Source organism: Oncorhynchus mykiss, chromosome 29 (assembly GCF_057628025.1).
Source record: "Oncorhynchus mykiss isolate SJ-2025 chromosome 29, ASM5762802v1, whole genome shotgun sequence".
Classification (NCBI taxonomy): domain Eukaryota; kingdom Metazoa; phylum Chordata; class Actinopteri; order Salmoniformes; family Salmonidae; genus Oncorhynchus; species Oncorhynchus mykiss.
In genome coordinates this window covers 8,976,762-8,990,944 of record NC_143050.1, presented here as the reverse complement: position 1 = coordinate 8,990,944, position 14,183 = coordinate 8,976,762, and the positions used below count along the sequence as shown (strand labels likewise).

The 14,183-nt window shown below is 40.8% G+C and overlaps 1 protein-coding gene across 3 annotated transcripts in view; it reads left to right on the top strand.

Moving 5' to 3' along the window:
* The window catches only part of LOC110510244 (relaxin receptor 2), a 185,448-nt gene that overhangs the window by 134,532 nt on the left and 36,733 nt on the right, over positions 1-14,183 (top strand). For all 3 annotated transcript variants that reach the window (XM_090226478.1, XM_036967526.2, XM_036967527.2), the window contains one exon: positions 1,293-1,522. In XM_090226478.1, coding sequence (XP_090082604.1) covers positions 1,293-1,522 — 230 coding nt within the window. The remainder of the gene's footprint in view (positions 1-1,292; positions 1,523-14,183) is intronic.

Below are 14,183 nucleotides of genomic sequence, written 5' to 3'. Positions count from 1 at the left end.
ATTCTATACTATATGTCCTGTTCATCACATTCTATACTATATGTCCTGTTTATCCCATTCTATACTATATGTCCTGTATATCCCATTCTATACTATATGTCCTGTTCATCCCATTCTATACTATATGTCGTGTATATAACATTCTATACTATATGTCCTGTATATCACATTCTATACTATATGTCCTGTATATAACATTCTATACTATATGTCCTGTATATCACATTCTATACTATATGTCCTGTATATCACATTCTATACTATATGTCCTGTATATAACATTCTATACTATATGTCCTGTTTATCACATTCTATATTATATGTCCTGTTCATCCCATTCTATACTATATGTCCTGTTCATCCCATTCTATACTATATGTCCTGTATATCACATTCTATACTATATGTCCTGTATATCCCATTCTATACTATATGTCCTGTATATAACATTCTATACTATATGTTCATCACATTCTATACTATATGTCCTGTTCATCACATTCTATACTATATGTCCTGTTTATCCCATTCTATACTATATGTCCTGTATATCCCATTCTATACTATATGTCCTGTATATCACATTCTATACTATATGTTCATCACATTCTATACTATATGTCCTGTTCATCACATTCTATACTATATGTCCTGTTTATCCCATTCTATACTATATGTCCTGTTCATCCCATTCTATACTATATGTCCTGTATATCACATTCTATACTATATGTCCTGTATATCACATTCTATACTATATGTCCTGTTTATCCCATTCTATACTATATGTCCTGTTCATCCCATTCTATACTATATGTCCTGTATATCACATTCTATACTATATGTCCTGTTCATCACATTCTATACTATATGTCCTGTTCATCCCATTCTATACTATATGTCCTGTTCATCACATTCTATACTATATGTCCTGTATATCACATTCTATATTATATGTTCATCACATTCTATACTATATGTCCTGTATATCACATTCTATACTACATGTTCATCACATTCTATACTATATGTCCTGTATATCACATTCTATACTATATGTCCTGTATATCACATTCTATACTATATGTTCATCACATTCTATACTATATGTATATCACATTCTATACTATATGTCCTGTTATATCACATTCTATACGATATGTCCTGTATATCCCATTCTATGCTATATGTCCTTTATATCACATTCTATACTATATGTCCTGTATATCACATTCTATACTATATGTCCTGTTTATCACATTCTTTACTATATGTTGTCGTTCCACTCGTAGCTACTTCAAGACATTCCAGTACTGTTCCTATGCGCCCCACGTGAGAACGTGCAAGCCCAACACAGACGGTATCTCTTCCTTCGAGGACCTGTTAGCCAACGTGGTGCTCAGGGTCTCTGTGTGGGTCATGGCCTTCATCACATGTTTCGGGAACCTCTTTGTCATCGGGATGAGGTCTCTGATCAGGGCAGAGAACAACTTGCACGCCGCCTGCATCAAAGTCCTCTGCTGTGAGTTATATGGAATGTTTATAGACATACACAGGTGTCCGGACTATCATTAATGTGATGACAGCTATTTTATCAAATCAACTAACTATGTTTTTCATTATTACGTGATTCAATTAATCATGTAACAATTAACTCATTAGTAACTTGGGGCACCACGGGAAAATAATGTTTAATGAGTTACTGTTTCCCGAATTAACTTAATAATATATCAGAATATATCGTTATCATACCAGTCATACATTAATCATTATTACCTCATATCAGTCTCATTCTGAACGTCGCAAAATCCTTGGATATTTGCACAAACCCTATTCTAAATAATGATTCAGCGATTTCACAAATTTACCTAATTATTTATTAACTAAATAATCACTCAGAAACACACAAACACACATACACGTATACATTGAATTGATTACTAACATATTGCAATGAAAAGTCCCTTGTGGACTAACCCAATATGACGGCTTATTACACAATGGAAGAGTAAGATAAAGAGAGAGGGAGAGACAAAGAGAGTGGCTGGTACATACATGTGGAAGCTATACTTATGAAAAATAAATACTTTGCACATGAACGACCGCTCATTCGAAAAATAAATGCAACACATATTTACGCTTGTATGCATTCGTCATCTCTCTGTTGAAACCACTCGTCCATCTATGGTGAGTAGTTCTATGTAGGTCTCGGGTTTTCCACCAGAGGTCACAATGTCCTCAGTTGTAGTAGGCCTCTTTGTCTCTGAGTGTTCGTTAGACTGGATACATCAGAGGTACACACGCGGTGGTTACTGTTCGAGTTTAATTGACTAAAATACTTAAACAGCTGCAGACTGAATGTTCCGATGTAGTCTTTATCTTCTTCACTGAAGAGTTTGAGTCTTACCGTATACTGGTCTTGTAGTTGTATATCATTTCAATGTGTAGCCACAGCTCCATGTTTTCTGGTCTGCTGTAAATCTCTTTAGCAGTCCTTTTATGCACTCGCCTTGGATGGCGGGTCCATCACGTTGCCACAATCTCTTTGCTCACGTGGGCGTGGTTACTGGCTTGGCAAAAGTTTATATGAAAAACAATTCTCATTCAGAAGGCTAAAATAGCATTTCATCTTCTCACAAATAGTTTTATATTTAATAATATAAGTTTTACAACATTTAGATGTAAATCTGATAACTGGGCCGTATACATTGGTAGAGTTACAGTTATTTAGTTATATCGTCCTTAATGATATCACAAAACAATACACTTTTCACAGGATTTATTGTTTGCAGCCCCACCAACCATTCCAGATGTTTGGATTTGAAAACTGATGTTCCAATGTACAATCTTTTGATGTTTGAAGTTTTGGCATGAGTCTCTCAACACACAAAGGATTTTTAACTTTTCCATACTGTAGTGCAAGAGACAGAAAGTTTACGACAGGTCGTTAGATTCATACAACCGGCCCCACTCCCCCTCTTCCTCTCTGGTGGGAGAGGGGGGGGGGGGGGCTGGCTGGCTGGCTGGCTATCTTTGATTCTCACCCAGGAGCGAGAGTCATGACACAGGACACACAGACATGCGGCACAGACATACACACAGGCACACACACTCACTTTGAGTGAAAGTCATCAGGGCATAGCAGCTGCTGATCTCAGTTGGAGACACCATGGCAGGTCAGACAAGACAGCTCCCTATAGCCTCTCGCTCTCTTTCTCTCTCTCCTCTCTTTCTCTCTCCCTCTCTCCTCTCTCTCCCTCTCTTGCTCTCTTTCTCTCTCTTTCACTTTAACTTTCTCTCTCTCTCACTCTTTCTCTCTCTCACTTTCACTCTCTGTCTCTCTCCTCTCTTTCACACTCTCTCCTTTCATGTCCAACCAGATCATCAGTAGGGATCAGCCAATCGTGAGATTGCCTCAATGGTGCTGCCGATGCTGTCACCGACACTATAATGGCACAGAAGACGAGAACGAGTCCTCTATATGTCTCTATGGCAGCTCCCTGTAGCCTCTTTTTCCTCTCTTTAATATTTTCTCACTCCCTCGCTATTATTTCACAACAAACACCTGTTACTCATCTATCATTCATCAGCTAGGATGAATCACCCATCCTTTTCTCTCCTCTCTTTATCTCAATCGTCTTGCTATCTTTCTGTGCCTCTCTCCTTCATCTCTTTCTCCTCTCTCTTGCTCTCTCCTTCTCCTCCGCCTCTCTCCATCCCTCTCTCCTCTTTTCTCCTCTCGTCTCTCTCCCCCATCCCTCTCCCCTGTGTAGATCTCAGTCTAGGTAAATGTGTCAGCAGGCCAGGAAGGTCTAAATGAAACTACACTTAGCCAGCTCCAGGCCAGGCCATCTTTCCTGCTTCCCCATACCATATCTTGCTGCCCCATACCGTATCCTACTGCCCCCTTATTCACTCTTCCCCATACCAGATCCTACTGCCTCCTATATCTCTCTTCCCCATACCATATCCTGCTGCCTCCTATATCTCTCTTCTCCATACCAGATCCTGCTGCCCCCTATATCTCTCTTCCCCATACCAGATCCTGCTGCCTCCTATCTCTCTTCTCCATACCAGATCCTGCTGCCTCCTATATCTCTCTTCTCCATACCAGATCCTGCTGCCCCCTATATCTCTCTTCCCCATACCTTTACTACCTCCTACCCTATTCACAGATGCACACTCGCAGACTTACACACACACACACACACACACACACACACACACACACACACACACACACACACACACACACACACACACACACACATACACACACACACACACACACACACATACACACACACATACACACACACACACACAAACACAGGAACCTTCCCTGGCAGTGTCAAATCAAACACTGGCCAAATACATCAGAGAGATAAATCAGCTGGCAACAGGCCATCGGTAAGAACACACACAGGGGAGCACTAATGTGGAAGGAGAAAATGATCAGTGTGTCTCAACAAAGTGAGAAGAGGAAGTAGTTTTTTTTTTAAATCATAGAGATAGATAGAAGACTCTAGTGCCCAAATGCCTGTTTTAGCATGGGTAGTGCCATTGAGGACTTTCACCATTTTGAAGTAGTCAACTGGGTGGGACTTCCTATAGGTTAAGGAAGGATCACAGTTTATCAGTAGGGATCAGCCAATGAATTCTACTCATGAGCAAACATTCCATCACTGCAGATGTTAGTAAATCACCACCCTGGGCTTTATATCTGTTCAGACAACACACTCCAGCTGACAGTATGTAACCTACCAATTTGTTTACCAACTCATAGTTGTTAGTATAAGTATAATAGTATAAGAAGAAAACGGACTACTTCGAAATGGAGGCTCTAACAGACGCCATAATGTGACAGGTACATTGTTGCATCCTCTAATGGCGCATTCCCATATAGTATGTACCTCAGTGTTTTACTCAAAATGCTCAGGCTTTTCCCTTTCCATCTACGCAGACCGGCACCCATGTCTCACTGGGCCATGTCTCACTGGGCCATGTTTCACTGGGCCATGTCTCCAGCGGATCTGCTCTCACTTATGCTGCTGAAAAAGTACCAGAGGCCAGGATTTGGCCCTAAACACAATTTTCCTAGTATAGCATAAGGTTGTATACAGGTTGTGTATATATATACTTTTAGTGAAAGGGAGAGATGGAGAGATGAGAGGGAGAGATGGAGATGAGAGGGAGAGATGGAGATGAGATGGAGAGAGATGAGATAGATGGAGAGAGAGATGGAGAGAGATGAGCGGTGGAGAGAAATGAGATGAGAGATGGAGAGAGAGATTGAGATGAGTGATGGAGAGACATGAGTGGTGGAGAGAGAGATGGAGAGAGAGATTGAGATGACAGAGATGGAGAGAGATGGAGAGAGAGAGATTGAGATGGAGAGAGAGATGGAGAGAGATGAGTGATGGAGAGACATGAGCGGTGGAGAGAGAGATGGAGAGAGAGATTGAGATGACAGAGATGGAGAGAGATGGAGAGAGAGAGAGATTGAGATGAGAAATGGAGAGAGAGATGGAGAGGGATGGAAAGAGATGAGCGGTGGAGAGAGAGATGGAGAGAGATGAGATGAGATGAGAGATGGAGAGATATGAGAGATGAAGAGAGAGATGGAGAGAGATGAGAGAGAGATGAGCGGTGGAGCGAGAAATTGAGAGAGATGAGAGATGATGAGATTAGAGATGGAGAGAGAGATTGAGATGAGAGATGGAGAGAGAGATTGAGATGAGAGGGATGGAGAGAGATGGATAGAGATGAGCGGTGGAGAGAGAGGTGGAGAGAGATGAGAGATGAAGAGAGATGAGCGGTGGAGAGAGATGGAGAGAGATGAGATGAGAGATGGAGAGAGATGAGATGAGAGATGATGATATATATAATATGACATTTGTAATATCTTTACTGTTTTGAAACCTCTGTATGTGTAATGTTTACTGTTAATTTTTGTTGTTTTTCACTTTATATATTCACTTTGTATGTTGTCTACCTCACTTGCTTTGGCAATGTTAACACATGTTTCCCATGCCAATAAAGCCCTTGAATTGAATTGAATTGAATTGAATTGATGAGATGAGAGATGGAGAGGGAGATTGAGATGAGAGATGGAGAGAGATGAGAGATTGAGATGAGAGATGGAGAGAGATGAGCGGTGGAGCGAGATGGAGAGAGAGATGGAGAGAGATGAGATGAGAGATGGAGAGAGAGAGATGAGAGGGAGAGATGAGAGAGATGAGATGAGAGATGGAGAGAGATGAGCCGTGGATAGAGATGAGATGAGCGTTGGAGAGAGATGAGATGAGAGATGGAGAGAGAGATTGAGATGAGAGATTGAGAGAGAGAGATGAGAGGGATAGATTGAGAGATGAGAGGGAGAGATGGAGAAAGATGAGATGAGAGATGGAGAGAGAGAGAGAGACAGATGGAGAGAGATGGGAGATGGAGAGAGATGGAGAGAGAGATTGAGATGAGAGGGATGGAGAGAGATGGATAGAGATGAGCGGTGGAGAGAGAGATGGAGAGAGAGATGGAGAGAGATGAGCGGTGGAGAGAGATGAAGAGAGATGAGAGATGATGAGATGAGAGATGATGAGATGAGAGATGGAGAGAGAGATTGAGATGAGAGATGGAGAGAGATGAGAGATGAGAGATTGAGATGAGAGATGGAGAGAGATGAGCGGTGGAGCGAGATGGAGAGAGAGATGGAGAGAGATGAGATGAGAGATGGAGAGAGAGAGAGAGACAGATGGAGAGAGATGGGAGATGGAGAGAGATGGAGAGAGAGATTGAGATGAAAGATAGAGAGAGATGAGAGGTGGAGAGAGAGATGGAGAGAGATGAGATGAGAGATGAGAGATGGCTCTCTAGCCAGGTGAAAAGCATGGCCAGCCGTAGAAAAATGCTTATTGAAATTCTGAATTATAGTGGATTTATCAGTGGTGACAGTGTTTCCTATCTTCAGTGCAGTGGGCAGCTGGGAGGAGGTGTTCTTATTCTCCAGTGTCCCAGAACTTTTTTGAGTTAGTGTTGCAGGAAGCAAATTTCTGCTTGAAAAAGCTAGCCTTGGCTTTTCTAACTGCCTGTGTATAATGGTTTCTAGCTTCCCTGAAAAGCTGCATATCACAGGGGCTGTTCGATGCTAATGCAGAACGCCATAGGATGTTTTTGTGTTGGTTAAGGGCAGTCAGGTCTGGGGAGAACCAAGGGCTATATCTGTTCCTGGTTCTAAATTTCTTGAATGGGGCATGCTTATTTAAGATGGTTAGGCAGGCATTTTTTTTAAATAACCAGGCATCCTCTACTGACGGGATGAGATCAATATCCTTCCAGGATACCCAGGCCAGGTCGATTAGAAAGGCCTGCTCGCTGGAGTGTTTCAGGGAGCGTTTGACAGTGATGAGTGGAGGTCGTTTGACCGCTGACCCATTACGGATGCAGGCAATGAGGCAGTGATTGCTGAGATCTTGGTTGAAGACAGCAGAGGTGTATTTAGAGGGCAAGTTGGTTAGGATGATATCTATGAGGGTGCCCTTGTTTACGGCTTTGGGGAGGTACCTGGTAGGTTCATTGATAATTTGTGTGAGATTGAGGGCATCAAGCTTAGATTGTAGAATGGCTGGGGTGTTAAGCATGTTCCAGTTTAGGTCGTCTAGCAGCACGAGCTCTGAAGATAGATGGGGGGCAATCAGTTCACATATGGTGTCCAGAGCACAGCTGGGGGCAGAGGGTGGTCTATAGCAGGCGGCAACGGTGAGAGACTTGTTTTTAGAGAGGTGGATTTTTAAAAGTAGAGTTCAAATTGTTTGGGTACAGACCTGGATAGTAGGACAGAACTCTGCAGGCTATATTTGCAGTAGATTGCAACACCGCCCCCTTTGGCAGTTCTATCTTGTCTGAAAATATTGTAGTTTGGGATGAAAATATCAGAATTTTTGGTAGTCTTCCTAAGCCAGGATTCAGACACAGCTAGGACATCTGGGTTGGCAGAGTGTGCTAAAGTAGTGAATAAAACAAACTTAGGAAGGAGGCTTCTAATGTTAACATGCATGAAACCAAGGCTATTACGGTTACAGAAGTCATCAAAAGAGAGCGCCTGGGGAATAGGAGTGGAGCTAGGCACTGCAGGGCCTGAATTCACCTCTACATCACCAGAGGAAAAGAGGAGGAGTAGGATAAGGGTATGGCTAAAAGCGGACAAAGGTATGGTAGGATGTGAATACAGTGGAGGTAAGCCTAGGTATTGAGTGATGAGGGGAGAGATATTGTCTCTAGAAGCATCATTGAAACCAGGAGATGTCATCGCATGTGTGGGTGGTGGAACTAATAGGTTGGATAAGGTATAGTGAGCAGGACTAGAGGCTCTACAGTGAAATAAGCCAATAAACACTAACCAGAACAGCAATGGACAAGGCATATTGACATTAAGGAGAGGCATGCTTAGTCGAGTGATCAAAAGGGTCCAGTGAGTAGTGAGGTTGGTTGGGGTCACGGCGATTCAGACAGCTAGCCGGGCCATCGGTAGCAAGCTAGCATAGGATGGAGGTCTGTTTTTAGCCACCTCGTGCGTTTCCGTCGGTAGGATTAGTGGGGTTCCGTGTGGTAGAGGGGATCAATCCAATTCGCAAAAAAAAAATAGATATATATCTATAGCTATAGCTAACGGTTAGCGGACCGCAGATGGGCGTTCAGGTAACGTCGCGACGGAGGGGCCAGTTGGATAACTCCCTCGGGCAGATAACGTCGGTAGTGCAGTTGTGAAGGCCCAGTGGGGCTCCGCGTTGGCAGTAAAACGGGTCCGGATAGGTGATTGTAGCCCAGGAGTGGCTGATGGAACTCTTCAGCTGGCTAGCTCCGGAATAATTGATGTTTGCTCCGGGATCGACGTAAGCCGATAGTCACACGGATAGCAGCTAGCTAGCTGTGAGATCCAGGTATAAATGTCCAGAGCTTGCGGTTGAAATCCGGGGACATGGAAAGAAAAATAGGTCCGGTATGTTCCGGTCCGAGCCGCGCCGTACAAAACTGGCGATAGAATTTCGAGCTAAAGGATAGCTGATGACCACAAACCGTGGTTAGCTGAATACTAACGATTAGCCAGTAAAGAAGCTAACTAGCTTCTGGCTAGCTTCTGATTGGTTTCTGGCTAGCTTCTGGCTAGATTCTGCCTAGCTTCTGGTTAGCTTCTGGATAGCTTCTGGTTAGCTTCTATGGAGGATTACAGATTTGAGGTAAATAATACATTCTTTTTTTATATAAATTGGTGAGGCTGGTTGCAGGAGAGTGTTTTGAAGTTGAGTTTATGGAAAATATATAAAATATATATAAAAAGGTATGCAAAGAAAGTTGTAAATATATATATATACGGGACATGACAAGACAAGGACAAAAGACATCTGACTGCTATGCCATCTTGGTGACAATAATGTATATGCTGTACTCTATATCATCTACTGCATCTTTATGTAATACATGTATCACTAGCCACTTTAAACTATGCCACATTGTTTACATACCCTACATTACTCATCTCATATGTATGTACTGTACTCTATACCATCTACTGCATCGTACCTATGCCGCTCTGTACCATCACTCATTCATATATCTTTATGTACATATTCTTTATCCCTTTACACTTGTGTGTATAAGGTAGTAAGTAGTTGTGGAATTGTTAGGTTAGATTACTCGTTGGTTACTACTGCATTGTCGGAACTAGAAGCACAAGCATTTCGCTACACTCGCATTAACATCTGCTAACCATGTGTATGTGACAAATAAATTTGATTTGATTTAATCAATTTCATACAATCATATGGTTTCAGAGTTATGGTTTCAGAGTGTAATATTCTAATCATTTATTAAAACACAAGTAAAACATATTCTCTTATCAATCCACCCTTAATGACTAAATAATAAACACTGATACCTAAGATACTATATGGAAACATAAATAGTATCCCAAATTAATCCAAACTGATACATGTATGTACATTTGATATTCATCAATGACTGTTGTATGCCTATATCCAATTGCAACGCTTCCTGTCAGGATTTTTATTGCAATCTTCATAAAAATACAGTCTTAACCCTCAAAAACAGTCTCATCCAACATGGGCTCCTCGTAGTTAAAAGAAACGGAGCCATCTCCTAGGCCTGGAGGCCCGTATTCGTCATCACACTGGCTGATTAAAAGTAAAGATACCTTTCTGGAAAATGACTCAAGTAAAAGTCACCCATTAGAATACGACTTGAGTAAAAGTCTTAAAGTACCTGATATTAATTGTACTTAAGTATCAAAAACAATAGCCTTAAGGTAAATGTACTTAAGTATCAAAAACAATAGCCTTAAGGTAAATGTACTTAACTATCAAAAACTATAGCCTTAAGGTAAATGTACTTAAGTATCAAAAACAATAGCCTTAAGGTAAATATACTTAAGTATCAAAAACAATAGCCTTAAGGTAAATGTACTTAAGTATCAAAAACAATAGCCTTAAGGTAAATGTGCTTAACTATCAAAAACAATAGCCTTAAGGTAAATGTACTTAAGTATCAAAAACAATAGCCTTAAGGTAAATGTACTTAAGTATCAAAAACAATAGCCTTAAGGTAAATGTACTTAACTATCAAAAACAATAGCCTTAAGGTAAATGTACTTAAGTATCAAAAACAATAGCCTTAAGGTAAATGTACTTAACTATCAAAAACAATAGCCTTAAGGTAAATGTACTTAAGTATCAAAAACAATAGCCTTAAGGTAAATGTACTTAAGTATCAAAAACAATAGCCTTAAGGTAAATGTACTTAAGTATCAAAAGGAAATGAAACGCAAGAGCCATAAATCCAAAAAGAAAAACAGCCAGACCTTTTATTTTGTTTGAGCTTTTCTGAGAGGTAACAGTTGTCGTGGAAAATTCATGTATACTAAGAGAGATTTGGACAATTATTCAAACAATCAATCTTTATTTAACATTGATTCTTTATTGCAATATTAATTAATAATAAGCTGGTCGACCACAGACTCTGAAGTGTGTGTCTCCGAGAGCTTAACCTTACAGACAATGCAGAGTTCTTATATAGTAGATCAAAAAATGCTTAGTCATAGCTGGTTCCACCCCTCCCATGCAGATCGGGGGGCATCATAAGTCACCTCGGGTTCATCTTGTGGTTATCTGCACCTGGTGTTGTTTAATCCCCAACCGGGCTTAGATTCCCAGATGCTAGGATGATTAGGAACAATAATGGTTTTGTTCTACTCCTCCAGGCTATCTCTATCTCGGTTATACCGACCACATCTTGTCTATGGAATGCAGTCTGTAGGTAAATCAATCAATTGTCAGCTCAAGCTCCAGAGGCCCAACTCTGTCCCACAGACACAGATGAGCGAGTACTCATCATAGCTATTCGATGCATACACAGTATTATAATATCATCTTGTAAATGTTCCATCGCAGTCTTACGGATGCAAGAAGAGCTCAGATTCTTTTTATGTTTTTACAATGTGGATTCTCAAATAGGCAACACTTCAAAATACATCTCTGACAGACAAAATAGAAGTATGCCTTAATGAAGGAATATAGCCAGTAAACGTAAGCACTTTACAATCACTGTCACTTTGCTTTAGAAACAACATCCTATAATAGAACCCTATACAGAAATATTTTTTTTAAAGTAGGAACATGAGGACATCGCCACTGTTGGAACTGCATTAGAAATCAGGGTGTCAGGTCATGTCTTTGTAACAAGGACACCTAGAACTTGTGAATTTGAAACGAAAATTTACAAAAACGCATAAGGCATCTGTGTCCTTGGGCTTGTTAGCGTGAAGCTATCATTACTTGAAGAATTTACAGTTCATCTTCAGTAAAAGCTGGTTTTCAAAGTTTCTGGAATCCAGCCTTGCTCTCCTGGGGCTGAAAACAAGTCCTGCAATGCTGAACAGCCTTTTCACAGGCAGCTGAGGCAGGTAAGGGTGTGAGACAGCTTACAGATGTTGTCTTACCCATTCTGATGGTGGCATCATCCTTTGTCCACATTCTTTTTTTGTTTTTGTTTTTTGGAGAAGGAATGCTGCTGCGATAAAGCTCAGGTTCGTGAAACATGTGGCTGAAGCGCTTCTTCAGTCCCAGTTGTAGCACATCCACCAGAGGCTTACAGTACCTCAGGGACTCGGTCAAGTTTTGTGATCAGCAGGTTGGTAGTTGGAAGTAGCCACCCCATCTGGACATTGGTTTCAGCCTGCAGGATGTTGAGGGCCTTTGCGACTGGGCTCATGGTGGCAGCATACTCTGTGAGGAAGGCGAGTTCAGCTGAATTGAACCTGTGAAAAAAAATTTGAATAATAATAACGTTGTGTTTCCTAACCCTATATAAAGGGGACCACTAACCATTTCACCTGATTCAACTACAGTAATCAATGGCTGGATGAGTAGTTGACTAAATGGATCAATGATAGGCTACAACATGTGAAAAAGTCCCCAAGCAAAGGGTCAGGAAACACTGCAACCGATTTAGACAACATTCAAGACCTTAAATTATGACAAAATAATACATAATCCTTACTAACATTGGAACCTCGAAGTCTGTGCCGAGAACTCTGACGACCGCCTCTCCTTTGTCTTTGACGATCCTCAGGAGTTCCACCTTGTAGCATTCGGGCGCATCAGCTTGTACTCAAATCCATCATCTTCATTCAGGATCATTGCCACATCAACAAACTCCAATCCTTCACCTTCCTATTGTTCCTCTTAACCATCTTCCTGTCTTGGCTGATCTGCTGCACCACCCGCTGCTTCCACTGTCTCGTTGTTTTCATCTTCACCAAAAAACTTTGAGAGCTTTCAAGAAGTTGGAACCTTTGTCTGTTGTTGTTCTCACAATCTTAACTCGGAATTCAAAATCAGAATGGATGTCATTTAGGGTGCCTGTCAACACATTAATAAATCCTCCTGGGCTGACATCCTGTTAACGGGATGATATTACAACAGCCAGTGAAAGTGCAGGGCGAAAAATTCAAAACATCAAAAATCTCATAATTAAAATTCCTCAAACATACATGTATCTCATACCATTTTAAAGGTAATCTTGTTGTTAATCCCACCACAGTGTCCGATTTCAAATATGCTTTACAGCAAAAGCACCACAAAAGCACCACAAACGATTATGTTAGGTCACCACCAAACAACAATAAACACAGCCATTTTTTCCAGCCAAAGATAGCAGTCACAAAAAGCACAAATAGAGATAAAACTAATCACCAACCTTTGATGATCTTCATCAGATGACACTCATAGGACTTCATGTTACACAATACATGTATGTTTTGTTTGATAAAGTTCATATTTATCCAAATATGAGTTTACATTGGCGCGTTACATTCACTAGTTCCAAAAACATCCAGTGATTTTGCATAGCCACATCATTCAACATAAATACTCATCATAAATGTAGATGATAATACAAGTTATATACATGGAATTATAGATATACCTCTCCTTAATGCAACCGCTGTGTCTGATTTTTTTTTTAAACTTTACGGAATAAGCAAACCATGCAATAATCTGAGATGGCGCTCAGAAAAATAGTCACAATAGCCACCATGTTGGCGTCAACATATGCAAGAAATTACATGATAAATACTCCCTTACTTGGATGATCTTCATCAGAAAGCACTCCAGGAATCCTAGGTCCACAATTTATGTTTGTTTTGTTCGATAATGTCCGTTATTTATGGCCAAATACCTCCTTTTGTTAGCGCGTTTGGTATACATATCTAAATGCTCATTCTGGTAAGCGTTACGTCGGACAAAAACTTCAAAAAGTAGGTCGAAGAAACATTTCAAACTAAGCACAGAATCAATCATTAGGATGTTTTTAACATATAGCTTCAATAAAGTTCCAACCGGAGTATACCTTTGTGTCTTCATGAGCAATGGAATGCAAGTGGTTACCATGAGGAATGCGCGTGATCAGAAAATGGCTGACTGCCAGTCACCTGATACATTCTGCTCTCATTCAGTCCCACAACACAGTAGAAGTCTCATTCAAATGTCTATAGACGGTTAACATCTAGTGGAAGCCCTAGGAAGTGCAAAATCATTAATATCTCAAGGGGATTTCAATGGGAACTGTGGTGAATACATACCAAGCTCAGATTTCCCACTTCCTGTTTTGATTTC